The sequence below is a fragment of the Mobula birostris genome, chromosome 28 (genome assembly GCF_030028105.1).
Source record: "Mobula birostris isolate sMobBir1 chromosome 28, sMobBir1.hap1, whole genome shotgun sequence".
Classification (NCBI taxonomy): Eukaryota; Metazoa; Chordata; class Chondrichthyes; order Myliobatiformes; family Myliobatidae; genus Mobula; species Mobula birostris.
The window spans coordinates 10,436,805-10,452,655 of NC_092397.1; the positions used below are offsets into that span (position 1 = coordinate 10,436,805).

The 15,851-nt window shown below is 44.8% G+C and overlaps 1 protein-coding gene across 1 annotated transcript in view; it reads right to left on the reverse strand.

Annotated features, from left to right (window-relative positions):
* Positions 1-1,666: 1,666 nt before the first annotated feature.
* LOC140188827 (acylphosphatase-2-like) overlaps positions 1,667-15,851 on the reverse strand; it is a 74,428-nt gene continuing 60,243 nt past the window's right edge. Inside the window, exon 4 of the mRNA XM_072245478.1 lies at positions 1,667-4,750. Coding sequence (XP_072101579.1) covers positions 4,636-4,750 — 115 coding nt within the window. The 3' untranslated portion in view covers positions 1,667-4,635. The remainder of the gene's footprint in view (positions 4,751-15,851) is intronic.

Sequence of the window (15,851 nt, forward strand, 5' to 3'; positions counted from 1 at the left end):
ATGTATATTGTATACATTCCTCTGACATTAAATGTACCTATTGAACCTAATGAAAATGGTCTAAGTCAGCGGTCTCCAACCACCGGGCCGCGGACCGGTACTGGGCTGCAAAGCATGTGCTACCGGGCCGCGAGGGAACAATATGATTTGGCGATATGAGTCAACTACACCTTTCCTCATTCACTGTCATGCACTGTTGAGATTGAACGCACGCGAGGCCGTCACCTGGGCGTCATCCATGTCAGCGGGGAAGGAGATCGACTCCTCGAGCTTGCAAATGACGGCGGGCTGAAAAGTATGTCTGACATAACATCTCTGCCAGCATTCTGGATCAAAGCCAAGGCGAAATATCCTGAGGTAGCCACGAAAGCACTGAGAATGTTGCTTCCATTTCCAACATATCTCTGCAATGAATGCAATGAAAACTAAATTGCGGAATAAACTGGACATAAGGAACCCCCTTCGAGTATCGCTGTCTCCCATCACCCCTCAATAGGACCGTGCTGTTGCAGGAAAACAAGCCCAGGGCTCCCACTGATTCAGTGATATTGGTGTATTGCAATGATTTTATATGTTCATACGGGGAAAATATGTGCTGTGTGTTTAATATCCAAACGTTACTTAAAATGTTATGATGCTATTGACTTATAAGTGACTTATATAACCATATAACAATTACAGTACGGAAACAGGCCATCTCGGCCCTTCTAGTCCGTGCCGAATGCTTGGTCTCACCTAATCCCACCGACCTGCACTCAGCCCATAACCTTCCATTCCTTTCCTCTCCATATACCTATCCAATTTTTTGTTAAATGATAATATCGAACCTGCCTCTACCACTTCTACTGGAAGGTAGTTCAACACTTACCTCAAGCTCCCCTGTCCTCCCCTGATAATTGACTTATCACTATATTCATGTGAGGAAAATATGTGCTGTGTGTTTATTATTAAATTCTTTAGATAAACCCTTTTAGAAAGGAAATTGGGTGTATTAGCCACTTATCACCTATATTCCGGTCGTGATTAACACTCTCTCCCCCCCACCCCCCAAACAGAATTGCCAAAAACGATTTGTGGGGAAAAAATCGGCACATTCACACACGTGCACTGGTGCCCGTGCAAGGCTTCATGGTCATTGTAGTCTTTCTCAGGGTAAACAACGTATTTCACTGCTACTCTTGTCTGTTGGCAACCCTATCCACCCCCCACCCTCCCCCCCCCGGGTCGGCCAGTCCGCAAGAATATTGTCAATGTTAAACCGGTCCGCAGTGCAAAAAAATTTGGGGACCCTTGGTCTAAGTGAGTACAGGTACAGACAGAACAGTGGAATTCATGTTTTAGGTTGTTGGTCCATGGTCAACATAGTTACATTGTTGTTTGTGCTGAGACAATAAAGTGCAAACTTTGATTAATGAAGAGTTTCGTAGTGAGTTTCCTAACCTAGTTCCACTGATGAACGGTCAACAGAGCCTCTAAGCTGTGGCGTTCTATGGGCCATGCTCTCTTCTCACTGCTGTCATCAGGTAGAAGGTACAAGAGCCTCAGGACTCGCACTACCAGGTTCAGGAACAGTTACCACCCATCAACCACCAGGCTCTTGAACAAAAGGGGATAACTACGCTCACTTGCCCCGTCATTGAAATGTTCCTATAATCAATGATCTCACTTTAAGGACTCTTTTTCTCATGTTCTCATTATTTATTGCTATTTATTTATATTTGCATTTGCACAGTTTGTTGTCTTTTGCACTCTGGTTGATCTTTCACTGATCCCGTTTACAGTTACTATTCTATAGGTTGGCTGAGTATGCCCATAGGAAAATGAATCCCAGGGTTGTTATGGTATACTTTGATAATAAATCTGGTTTGAACTTTGAACAACTATTTATTTTTGTATGCTGCTTGCTGAACTGCAGGGGTATTTGTGGTTGCCAGTTAACCTACCAGTATAAAGGTGCATGGGCCCTCAGCTGTACAGTTGATTCTCAACCACCTTGTGGTCCAGTCAGTCACTCAGCTCAGGGAGCAACCAGCAATCATTCACTAATCTTATGAAAGAATTCAGACGGGTGCATTCTTTGTGTGTCCACAAACAACAGATCCATATATCTTTTCTTCAGCTGTGGTGCCCCACCCCAATCAATGCTCAGATAGTTTGGACAATGGCTATTTGCCTGTGCTCCACTACTTAACCATATAACCATATAACAATTACAGCACGGAAACAGGCCATCTCGGCCCTTCTAGTCCATGCTGAACTCTTACTCTCACCTAGTCCCACCGACCTGCACTCAGCCCATAACCCTCCATTCCTTTCCTGTCCATATATCTATCCAATTTAACTCTAAATGACAACATCGAACCTGCCTCAACCACTTCTGCTGGAAGCTTGTTCCACACAGCTACCACTCTCTGAGTAAAGAAGTTCCGCCTCATGTTACCCCTAAACTTTTGTCCTTTAACTCTCAACTCATGTCCTCTTGTTTGAATCTTCCCCACTCTCAATGGAAAAAGCCTCTCCACGTCAACTCTATCAAACCCCCTCATAATTTTAAATACCTCTATCAAGTCCTCCCTCAACCTTCTACGCTCCAAAGAATAAAGACCTAACTTGTTCAACCGTTCTCTGTAACTTAGGAGATGAAACCCAGGCAATATTTTAGTAAACCTCCTCTGTATTCTCTCAATTTTATTGACATCTTTCCTATAATTCGGTGACCAGAACTGTACACAATACTCCAAATTTGGCCTTACCAATGCCATAGAAACCATAGAAAAACTACAGCACAGAAACAGGCCTTTTGGCCCTTCTTGGCTGTGCCGAACCATTTTCTGCCTAGTCCCACTGACCTGCACACGGACCATATCCCTCCATACACCTCCCATCCATGTATCTGTCCAATTTATTCTTAAATGTTAAAAAAGAACCCACATTTACCACCTTGTCTGGCAGCTCATTCCAGATGCCCTATACAATTTCAACATTACATCCCAACTCCTATGCTCAATGCTCTGATTAATAAAGGCCAGCATACCAAAAGCTTTCTTCACCACCCTATCCACATGAGATTCCACTTTCAGGGAACTATGCACCATTATTCCTAGATCCCTCTGTTCTACAGCATTCTTCAATGCCCTACCATTTACCATGTATGTCCTATTTTGATTAGTCCTACCAAAATGTAGCACCTTACATTTTTCAGCATTAAACTCCATCTGCCATCTTTCAGCCCACTCTTCTAACTAGCCTAAATCTCTCTGCAAGGTTTGAAAACCTACTTCATCATCCACATCGCGACCTATCTTACTTACTAAAATTTTCTTTTTTTTCCAGGAGGTTGTTCAATAGCCTCCATCTCTTCTACCCTTTCAGCAGACTCATGTATAAACTTCGCACAAGTCTCACAATTAGGGTTACTGTTCCGGTTTAATGCAGTCTAAGCAAATGCACTTTGAGCAAAGTAACTCCAAGGAGAGAGTTCTTTCTTGAACATGCCATGCTGTTCCAATATCAATATCTTACATTAATAATGTTGACCAAACCCCAAGACACGTCTATCCAATAGCACAATCCAGCTCAGGACAACCTGGCTTGTTCTGTTGGCCACTATAGGTCATTCATCAAAAGGACAGTGGTGCAACGTTGTAAAAGCAAAAAGAAAATATGGTTGTGTGGTTACTCAGGTCAAGTACGATGTTCTAAGAGGTTGTCTGTTGGTGGGTCTTCAAGCGGAATATGGTGTGCGGTCACTCAAGTCGCCCCCAAGAGGACCATTACCTTATCATAGGGTTTGGAGGCTTGCATGCCTTAGTGACCCGGGAGAGCAGTTTTGGCTGGAATCAGGGCTTTCTGCTTTGGCTTTTGGTAGGGTCACCCATGCAAAACAGTTCGAAGGGTAAAGGCCGGACTAAGAGTGGACTGCCAGTTCTCCAGGTTTGTGAGGGTTCAGCTCAGGGCTAACAACCCTGACTGGTCAAAAAAAAAGTAATTGCTATGGAAACAGCAATGAAGAATCTTTCTACATCTGAGTGCGACGGTGTGGACAGACAGAGATGGAGGACCTTCACGACTGTCTTAAACGTCAGCTGTGTAATGGCTAGGAAATAAGTAAGTTGAGTATGACGTTCTTCTAGGAGATTGCCTATTGGTGGGTCTTCAGATGGAATATGGTTGTGTGGTTACTCAAGTCGAGTTTGATGCTCGTTTGATTCTCCTTTCGCTGCTATAAGGCAGTTTAAGTCACATGCTCCAGGATGAAGATTACTTTGAGCTACAGTGCAATAAAAGAAAAACTTTGGGAAGTAGCACAAGAACAGAGGAAAATGTTGCCAGATTTTCCTGGAGACTAGGGACAAATCACCACTCAACCACTTCCCTCACAATATTTGGGGCACCCTCCTAAGGATCAATAGTACCACAAAACAGAAACCCAGCAGGGAAGCATGAGGTCATCGATATATGGCACAGTGTTTACTGTCAACATCGGAAAGCGGGGAGGCTTAGCGTTGATGTGAAAATTAGGCATTAACACAACGGAAAGAAACCATTCCCCTCCAGTCTGGGATCACTCATATTCACAACCCTCCTCCCAGCTAAATGACATGAGCAGTGGCGTTTGCAATCCGGGCACCAGGTTTAGTACTTTGTCGAGAAATTGTTAAAATCCAGTTTGGAGATAGCTCTCTCATTGGAGAAATGGGCTCTGTCAATTCGAGACATTGGGCTTCCCACAGACTTGAGCCAATTCATCCTGCAACAGGAAGCAGAGAAAAAAATTATTGGAAAACAAAATTGGTAGCGACTTGTAGATAACTAGTGTTTTACTACGCAAGTGTTTGTGACATGAAAGATATATCTCCCTCCAGGCACTGACTGCCCATTCACCTCCTCCCTCACCTCCATTCAGACCTTCCAGATGAGGCAGCACTTCACTTGTGAATCTGCTGGGATTGTCCTTCGTGTCTGGTGCTCCCGCTGCGGCCTCCTCTATATTGGTGAGACCCGTCGTAAATTGGGGGGAGGCACTCCGTCAAGCACCACTGCTCCATCCGCCAAAAGTGCGACTTACCGTTAGGCAAACATTTGGACTCAGATTCCCTTTCTGCACCACCTGCCACAAGTCTGTTCTGCTTTTAGCATGTTTTGGGTTTGAGCTTCAGATAAGGGGCTATGTCATTCAACTTAGGAATGTGGTGTCAGCCAGTCAGGATGGCAGAATTGGGAGAAGGTTCTGGGGCGGAGAGGTTTTTGTGATGGACAGTGTGGGTCGAGGTCTTTTTGGCGGGAGCTGGGAGAAGACAGGAGAGAAGATGGCTGAGGTTGCCGTTCCTGCTGCACAGGGTGCTTGGTGCAGATGAATGGCTTCACAGAGGAAGGACCGATACTCCCACGGGAGAGCCCGTTTGTACGAGATGGATTTTGGGTGACATTTGGAACGTGATGTGGGCTTTCACGTAGACCATGGGTCCAGTGCATGAGTTAAAGACAACTTCAAGATGAGCTCCATCTTTATGTGCACATTTGGACTGGGTTAATTATAATTTTTATTTTTTTATTTTCTTTTTCCTACTAATCGTTTGATAAAGCTGAAATTTGTAAATATACTTCCTGTATAACCGTATACAGTGTACAATCTGTTATTTCTTGCTGACGGCTAATTGCATGGGGCCAGTATTTGCACAGATCGAGGTCCGGGTGGTCGAGTCATCCCAACTTCCCGGTTTTGGTGGGACCCAGGTCATACCGATCCTGGATCTACGGAGTTTGAGAAAGGTGGTTTTCTCACGCTGAGTCCGATGGTTGTTAACAAGGGGCTAATGAACTTCGTCTCTCGAGGCACCCGGTAAAAAGGGGTTTCACGTAAATAAAGAACAAGAACATGAAATAGCGAGATAAGGAGTCTTTAAAGTGAGACCATTTGTTGTGGGTACAATTCTACACTGCCATCATAGACAGCATTGTCTCATCAGCCATTACTGTTTGGTTTGGTGCAGCATCCCCTCATGGAATAGGAAATCTATAGTGAATCGTTAATAAGGACACTACCCGCCCTGCCGGAAAGCTCTATAGGGCTATTAAAACATAAGCTTCATGCCATCTTAAAAGTTTCTTCCTCCAGGCAGTTTATCTGATCAATCATTCTAGTTAGCCCCTCCCCACTCCCCTCTGTTACCTCAGTCACTGTACTGTAGGCACTTTAAACCAGTTTTTATAATGCTATCTATATTGTAAATCCCCCAAGGGGACCACAACCTTGTCCTAGGGTTTGGAGGCTCGCATGCCTCAGTAACCCGGACAGCTATGCTGGCTGAGGTCAAACAAACTTGTTACAGAAACAGCAATGAAGAATCCTTCTACATCTGAGTGCGACGGCGTTCCTGAACCTCCACATGGGACTTGCGTGACTGACGGTAGTGAAAACCGTGAGGAAGCCACTGACAGGACATGACATGACCTGAACACCGCCAGAGACGGAGGACCCTCATCGCTGCCCCAAACGCCAGCAGGGTAATGGACAGTAAGTAAGTTACATTGTAAATACACGCTGGTATTTATGTAGTTATGTACATTTTATTCCATATCAGTGCTTCATTGAACCCTTCGAGCCATGCCACCCAGCAATCCCCCGATTTAATCCCAACCTAATCACAATGACCAATTAACCTACCAACTGGTAGGTCATTGGACTGTGGGAGGAAACTGGTGCAGTCACGGGGAGAACATACAAACTCCTTACAGGCAGCAGCGGGAATTGAACCTGGGTTGCCTGAGCTGTGAAGTGTTGTGCTAATCACTACCGTGCTAAGGAAAACCTCCTCAGAGCCAAATAGCCAGTTACTGATCCTTGATGTACATGTGACCCACCAGTAGCTTAAGGGATTTTACAAATAACCTAAATGGACTCACAACCCACCCTCCCTCGTCCTCTATTCCCCAATCTGAACTTGCACTTCTTCCCACCTGCCTATTAGTTCCCCCTGGGTCCCCTCCTCCTATTCTCCAGCCTCCTCTTCTATCAGATTCTTCCTTCTCCAACCTTTGACCTTTCCCATCCACCTGGCTTCACCTTTCACCTTCCAGCTCACCTCCTCCCCCCACACTTTTTATTCTGGCATCTTCCCGCTTCCTTTCCGGTCCTGAAGAAGGGTCTCGGCCCGAGACTCGACTGTTTATTCATTCCCACAGATGGTGCCTCAACCAGCTGAGTTCCTCCAGAATTTTGTGTGTGTTGCTATGGCACACAATTTGGCAGGAATTGAACCCAGGTTGCCTCTACGTTGCTAACCACATGCTACTGTGTCTGTGACACATCTCACTGTGTGTTTCGATGCTTATGTGACAAATAAAGCTAATCTCTTTAAAAGTGACACTTTCGATATTGAAGCTAAAAGATATGACAAGGTAGTATTCACATCAAGGAGTTAAGCGCTGACTGCAAGAGTAATGTAGTTCTAGGTGAAATCACATCTAATATTCTGAGGCGCAAATGGATTTGGGAGTCCTTTTGCAGGATTCCCTAAAGATTAATTTGCAGGTTAAGTTGGTGGTGAGGAAGGTAAATGCGATATTAACTTTCATTTCAAGAGGACTGGAATATAAAGGCAAACATGTAATGCTGAGATTTTATAAAGCACTGGTGAAGGACATGCTGAAACTGGAGAGGGTTCAAAGGAGCTGCACAAAAATGATTCCAGGACTAAATGGCTTGTCGTATGAAGTGTGTTTGGTGGCTCTGGGCCTGTATTCACTGGAATTCAGAAGAGTGAGGGGTGACCTCATTGAGACCTATCAAATGGTGAAAGGCTTTGATAGGGTGGATGTGGAGGAGATGTTTCCAATGGTGGGAGTGTCAAAGACCACAGGACACAGCCTCAGAATAGAGGGGTGTCCTTTTAGAGCGGAGATGAGGAGGAATTTCTTGAGCAAGAGAGAGGTGAATCTGTGCAATTCATTGCTACAGGCAGCCTGGAGGCCAAGTCTTTATGAATATTTAAAGGCAGAGGTTGATAGATTCTTGACTGGTCAGGGCATGAAGGGATACAGGGAAGAAGGCAGGAGAATGGGGCTGAGAGGGAAAATGGATCGGCCAAATGGCCTAATTCGACTCCTATGTCTTTTGGTCTCATGTAATGGTTGGAACCAAAGCATGATGCGGCACAGATGCGAGTCAGTTGTCTAGTCAAATCTCTCACCTGCTTCTTGGTAGAGAAAACCACAAGCAAAGAACTCTCTATCATTGAGCACATCTACAGGAAGCACTGCCATAAGAAAGCATCATCCATTGTCAAGGACCCCCACCATCCAGCCCATACTCTGTACCTGATGCTGCCATCGGGTAGGAGGTACAGGAGCCTTAAGTCCCACACCGCCAGGTTCCTGAACCAGTGTGGGTGACTTCCTCACCTCAACTCTGAACTGATTCCACAACCTAGGACTCCTGTTCTCAGTATTATATTTTGTCGTTCCTCTTCGCAGCTAGTGGTGCATCGGGCAGCAATCTTTGACGTTTCCTTCGCATTTTCCATTTTTTTTTCATGAGGCCGAGTTGCTACCTCGACGTTCGACCCAGCACGGCTGGAGAGCGCGCAAGGAGCCGGCAGGACTTGAACCCGGGACTAGTGCCTTGAAATCCGGCGCAGATGCCGCTACACCACTGGCTGGCTTTCAGTGTTATTTATTTACTACTCACTATTATTATCTTAATTTGTGTTTTCACAGTCCGTCTTCTTCTGCACGTTGGTTGTGCGTCAATCTTTGTGCGTGGTTTTTCATTGGTTCTATAGTGCTACTGTGAATGCTCGCAAGGAAATGAATCTCGGGGTATGGTATATGGTGACATATACATACTTTGAAAATACATTTTTTTTGAACTTTGCAACAAATAACAGAGCAACTTCAAGGCAGCACAAAATCTACTCTTATTGGCATTTTAACCAAATTTCAAGAGTTAGCAGAAGAATTTGTGCAAACAATGCAACTGGAAACAATTACCACAACAATTCCAAAGTACCTAATCTCTCACACTTAAAATAATATAGGTCCAATGCATTATTTTAGCAAAGGAACGTCTCGCCTTTATTTCCTGGGAGCTGGCAAATTTGACAGAGGGAATCTAGGTTGCCTCGATCCGTCACACGAATTGAGTCTCACAGTCGAGGAAGATGATGGTGCCAAAAAAAAAAAACAACTGGCTGCGATGATATAGAGGCAACTGTGTCATTTGGGCTTTTGCAACGTTCTAGTTGTTAATCATGCCTCCGCGTTAAAGCTTTGTTCTTTTTTATCAAGTCTTTCCAAGGTCATGGTCTCTGTAAACCCATTTCTCCAGGACAGTTGCTGTGCCTTCATCGGCTTGGGCCTCCAACTCCAGCACTCCTTTCAACCTCTCTGCCTCTCTTTTCAACTATCTGCAGATGGCTATTTTGCAGAAGATGCTCTTCTTTCACAACAACTCATTGTTCATTCTGGCTTCCTTCCCCTTCCTTTCCCATGACTGCTGGCTAGGCATAGCTCAAATACCATCTATAAATTTGCTGATGATACAACCATTGTTGGTAGACACATCAAAGTTGCTGGTGAACGCAGCAGGCCAGGCAGCATCTGTAGGAAGAGGTACAGTTGACGTTTCAGGCCGAGACCCTTCGTCAGGACTAACTGAAGGAAGAGTGAGTAAGGGATTTGAAAATTGGAGGGGGAGGAGGAGATCTAAAATGATAGGAGAAGACAGGAGGGGAAGGGATGGAGCCGAGAGCTGGACAGGTGATAGGCAAAAGGGATATGAGAGGATCATGGGACAGGAGGTCCAGGAAGAAAGACAAGGCGGGGGGGAACCCAGAGGATGGGCAAGAGGTATATTCAGAGGGACAGAGGGAGAAAAAGGAGAGTGAGAGAAAGAATGTGTGCATAAAAATAAGTAACAGATGGGGTATCTGTTACTTATTTTTATGCACCTCCCCCTCGTACCCCATCTGTTACTTATTGTCCTGGAGATATCGAAAACGGCCAATCAGCAGGCTCTTGAAGCTGGAAAACCAGTTTGAGTGCAGCTGTAGATCACGGACTCTGACAGAACCCCAAGAGGTGCCGACATGGTTGTTGTTCAGACTAAACAATAGAATAAGGAAGAGATGAGATCTAAGTCACTTTGACCGTGAATGATTGTAGGTGCCAGACAGGGTGGTTTGAGTATCTCAGAGACTACTGATCTCCTGGGATTTTTACAATAGTCTTTAGATTTTACAGAGAACGGTACAAAAACTATCCTGTAAGTGACAGTTCTGTGCATGAAAATGCTTTGTTGATGAGAATGGCCAGACTGGCTCAAACTGACAGGAAGGTGACAGTAACTCAAATAATCACCCGTTACAACAGTGGTGTGCAGAAGAGCATCTCTGAACACACAACACGTTGAATCCTGAAGTGGATGGGCTACAGCAGAAGATGACAAGGTACCTAATAAAGTGGCCACTATGTGTACTTATAATAAGGGTTGCAACTTGATTGTGTTTGGGAACTGGTAGCACCCATCTTCCGAATCTAGTCCTGATGGCAGCTTTCAGGAAAGTCTATCTTTTCCACTGATGGGATACATTTATAACCTGACCTCATTCACACACCTCTCTCCAATGAATTTCTGACTTTGTGCTAAATGGTCTTTATAAAAATAGCATATATCTGGCCTAGTTTACTGTAGAAGGGACAAATCTTTAAAAAGATCTTCATGTCTGAAAAAATATGGAAAAATGTCCACTGCACAGCTTTGCTAATTTTGTCCTTTCCTTTAATTGGTGATTTAAACTTTGATGTACTTCAGTTTTAAAACCAAGGTTTAACTGATTTAGTTCCCCAGAGGGGTATGTTTTAAATAGGTCATTTCTAACCTCTACCTTTATATGGTAAAACTCCAATAATCCAATATCCCACTGTTGAGAAATCTCAATGGTGTGGCATTTGGCTCAATGGGGCCCCATTCCCATATTTTCTTAATCATACTTTTTCTGGTAAATAATCACTGCAATCAATAGCCAGTAAATTCCCTTTCGGAGTTGAGATTCTGAACTGCTTGCATGACTCTGCGTCATTGAAGATTTAAATTTATTTATTTTCAAAGAATGTATAAATTATACAACCTTGAGCTTTGCTTGCTCACAGGTAGCCACAGAGCAAGAAACCTGAAAAAAAAAACCAATTAAAGAGAAAAAAGAATAAAATTAAAAATAAAAGACCAACACCCAGAGTGCAAGAGAAAGAAAAAAAATTTAAATCATGCAAGCAATTGAAGCGAAGAACAACAGCATTATGAACCAAAATTGAGTTCTCAGATCCGAACCCTGGAGCTGCTCAGAGTAGGCCCAAGGCCTGGAGTAGGCTTTGCGATATGGACTAGAGTACCAATGGTGCAGGAGGGTTGTGTCACGCTGTGTACAAGTCGAATAAGGTGGCTTGGTCCAGGCAAAGTTTGGCCATTGCCGGAGGTGATTTGATGTGGCAGAACTGCGGCGAGGCAAGGTAGAGTCCAGGCAGAGCCTGGGCCTGAGAGTAAAGAAACACCTGAGGTTTGATTGATTTAGGTGCTGGGCCGAATTGGAAAGTTCGGCTATAGGCTTAATGAAGGCGCTGGGGCCCGGGAGCGAGGAACAAACCGAGGTTTGGACGATTTAAGCACGGAACCAGATTGAAATGGTCAGGGAGTCGGGGCCGGAGACGAGGGTCAGGCCAGTGTTCAGCTCACTGCTCCACAAGGTTTACTCGTCTCTGCGTTGAACTGAGGCTGTGGCCTGCAGTTAACGCACTCCTGAATCGGCTGTGGACTCACATTTGTGAACTTCAGTGCTGAATGTTATTTCCTTGTTTTTCTTGTTTGCAAGATTTGTTTTTTTTTTCTCTGCACATTAGGTGTTTGATGGCCTTCCTTCTTTTTAATGAGTTCTATTGGGTTTCTTTGTTTTGTGGCTGCCTGTAAGGAGACAAATCTCAAGTTTGTATAATAATATATTATTTGATAATAAATGCACTGAACTTAGTTTAAATGACACCAGGAACCCAACTATGTACACAGTATACTAACCCTGTTTCCCACAGGTTGAAACGTTGAACACCAGAGGGCATGCATTGAAGGTTGGGGGAGGGAAGTAGGTTCAAGGGGGATGTGAGGGGTAGGTTTCTTTACTCAGAGAGTGGTGGATGCCTGCTATGGTGGTGGAGGCAAATACATTAGAGGCTTTTAAGAGGCGTTTGGATAGGCACATGGATGTGAGGAAGATGGAGGGATATGGATGTGGATTAGGTAGGAGGGATTAGAGTCTGGGTGTTTTTGATTTGCTTTTTAGCTGGTACAGCACAACATTGTGGGCCGAATGGCCTGTTCCTGTGCTGTACTCTTCTATGTTCTATTATATAATACAAGATTAATCAAATGTTATTGAAATATTAAATACACAACTGTCTTGTTCTTCAATTTTTAATGGGTTCTCCAACCTGGTACTCCAGCTTCAGTGCTGTCGACAAAAAAGCCTTGCCGAGGGTGGTTAGGGGAGCAGAGAAGGTTATTGGGGTCTCCCTACCTTCTGTCCAAGACCTCTTTCAGAGTCGATGCCTCCAGAAGACAGGGTACATCATTAAAGACCCCTCACACCCTCTCCATGAATTGTTTGCTCTTCTGCCATCAGGCAAACGTTACAGGAGCATCAAAACTAAAACCACAAGGCTACTAAACAGCTTCCTCCCACAGGCAGTCAGACTGCTAAATAGCTGCTCCACCTGACTCTGCTTTGGACACTTTTAACTTGCACTGGACACCTATAACTGATTTTAACTGTTGTGTTTTACTATTTATTGTTATGTTTATTATTTAGTGTTGCGTTTGTTATGTTATGATTGCACTGCTCCTGGGAAACGCTGTCTCATTCTGCCCTGCAGAGCTGATGTACGGTTAGAATGACAATAAAGTTTTTTGAATCTTTGAATCTTTGAATTTGGATATTCCAAAAGGTGTGTATCACGCCTGTCTACAGATCTGTTCAAAGTGTCAAAGGCGAAATTAAGTATTTTACAAATGGTCATAGTTCTTCAGAAACAATAAAGTTATGTGTTTTTAAAAAAAATTTTCGACATTTTTGTACTTGGGTCCTTCAGGAGCTACGGATCTACTCTTTACGGAAATGGAGCAGGGAAACTTACTTCCTCTTTTGCCTGTTACACTGCTGGCATTTAGGACAGGAATGAAAGTCCTCCATCTCTGGTGGCGTTTGTGGCTATCATAGGTCTCGGTTTACCGTCAGTCATGTAAATCCCATGTGGAGACTCAGGAATACCGTTGCACTCAGATGGAGAAGGATTCTTCACTGGTGTTTCCGTAACAGTTTTCTTAGATCAGTCAGGGCTGTTTGCCGAATTCGGGGGAACGGTCGACCACTCTTAATCTGGCCTCTACCCTTTGACCTGTTTGGCATGCTGATTCTACCAAGAGCCAAAGGATAAAGCCCTGATTCCAGCCTACATAGCTCTCTGGGTCATTGAGGACTGCAAGTCTCCAAACCCTATGAGGGAGGAGAAGATGGCGGCGCGATGGCAGCGTGCGCGGCCACTTCGGTGGTGATGTCTGTTATCTGTCAAGTAGGGGACCGTGCACAATTCTGATTTGATGGAGACAGACGTGAGAGTACGGAGGAACATCTGGAAAACTTCTGAAATGCCCGCTTCGCTGCCGCTGCTACTGTGTGGTAACTGGAATCTCCGGAGCAGAAGGCCCCGAATCTTCGGCTTTGCGTGTTTCAGCGGCCGGGTTGAGGTCGAAGGCGCTCGGGAGGCTGTATCGGAGGGGCTGGTCGGAAGCTCGAAGTTTTCGGATGGATGGACTTAGTGTCAGCTGGGGTCGGCTGCTTCCAAGGCATCGGCAAGTTGACGATGCCTGGAGGTTTATGGCAGGGAGTTTCTCCCTTTTGCCGCCTGCTATCGGGGACTTTTGAGACTTACTGTGCCCATGGTTTGTTCTCCATCAAATTATGGTATTGCTTTGCACTGCTGTAACTGTATGTTATAATTATGTGGTTCTGTCAGTGTTAGTCTTTGGTCTGTCCTGTTCTCTGTGATATCACTCCGGAGAAACATTGTATCATTTCTTAATGCATGTATGCATTTCTAAATGACAATAAAAAGAGAACTGAGTGTTCTCATAATCTAAAGCTGTGGTCCTCTTGGAGAAGTGAACCTTACTTACAGGCCACAATAGCTCTAAGCACTACTGAAGCTGAATCAATGGCTTGCTTTCTACCATTGCTGTAGAAAATTATCTGCGGCAAAAAGATAAAATGCACTCAGTGGCCACTTTATTGGGTAGGCCAACCTGTACACCTGCTTGTTAATGCAAATATCCAACCAGCCAATCATATGGCAGCAACTCGGTGCATAAGAGCACACAGATGTGGTCAAGAGGTTCAGTTGTTGATCAGACCAAACACCAAAATGGGGAAGAAATGTGGTGTAAGTGACTTTGACCGTGGAATATTGTTGATGCCCAATGGGGTGGTTTGAGTATCTCAGAAACTGCTGATCTCCTGGGATCTTCACGCACAACTGTCTCATGTTTTTTGATTTCTCAAATGCCCCCAATACCATGCAGCCCTCATTGCTGGGGGAAAAGCTCTGTTCAATGCAGGCTGGCACTCCCATTGTATCCTGGATAATGGACTACCTGACTGGCAGACCACAGATTGTACGGTTTCAGACATGGCTATAAGCAGCACTGGGGCTCCACGGGGGACTGTATTGACTCCCTTCCTGTGTACCTTGGACTTTGGGTACAACATCGAGTCATGTCATCTGCAGGAATTCTCTGATGCTCAGTAATAGTTGGGTGTATAAAGGGAGGATGAGAGGATGATGTGGAGGACTTTGTCAAATGGTGCAGGCTGAATCATCTGCAGCTCAACATCAGTCAGACAAAGGAGATGGTGATGGACTTTAGGAAGACTAAGCCTGCACTGCTTCCTATTGATGGTGAGGACATGGATGTGATGAGGACCAACAAGTACCTGGGGGTGCACCTGGATGCACTCGAGTGGAGCCCCAACACAGAGGTTGTGTACAAGAAGAATCAGAGTCGCGTCTACTTCCTGAGGAGACGGAGGTCCTTTGGAGTATGCAGGCCTCTCCTTCACATGTTCCACCAGTCTGTTGTCACCATTACAATCTTCTATGTGGTGATGTGCTGGGGCAATGGCATCAATGCGGGTGATGCCAACAGGCTCAATAAACTGATTATAAAGTAGTTTATTGTGGCTCTGTTATAGGAGTCAAACTGGACACACTGGAGGCTGTGATAGAACAAAGGACCGTACAGAAAATCCTGGCAATTCTGGACAATGTTTCTCACCCTCTGCGTGCCACCTTGGCTGAACAGAGGAGCACTTTTAGTAACAGACTAAGACAACTGCACTGCTCCAAAGAGCGATATATGAGGTCATTCTTACCCTCGGCTACTAGGCTCTATAATGAGTCAACCTATAGCGGGGGAAGTGGTGACCCCCCCCACCCCCTGCCATTAGATTGTTTGAGGTAACTTTTTGTTTATTCTTTCTACCTCTCTTCTAATATTTATACCTGTGCACTTGCCATGCTACTGCAGCACTGTAATTTCCTGTGGAATCAATAAAGTATCTATCTCTCTATCGCTAGAGCTTACAGAGAATGGTGTGGGAAACAAATATCCAGTGAGTGGTAGTTCTGTAGGTAATGTTGATGAGGGAGATTGGAGGAGAATGGCCAGACTGGTTCAAGCTGACAGGAAGGCAACAGTCACTCAAATAACCACCCGTTACAACAGTGGTGTGCAGAAGAACACGGCTGAATGA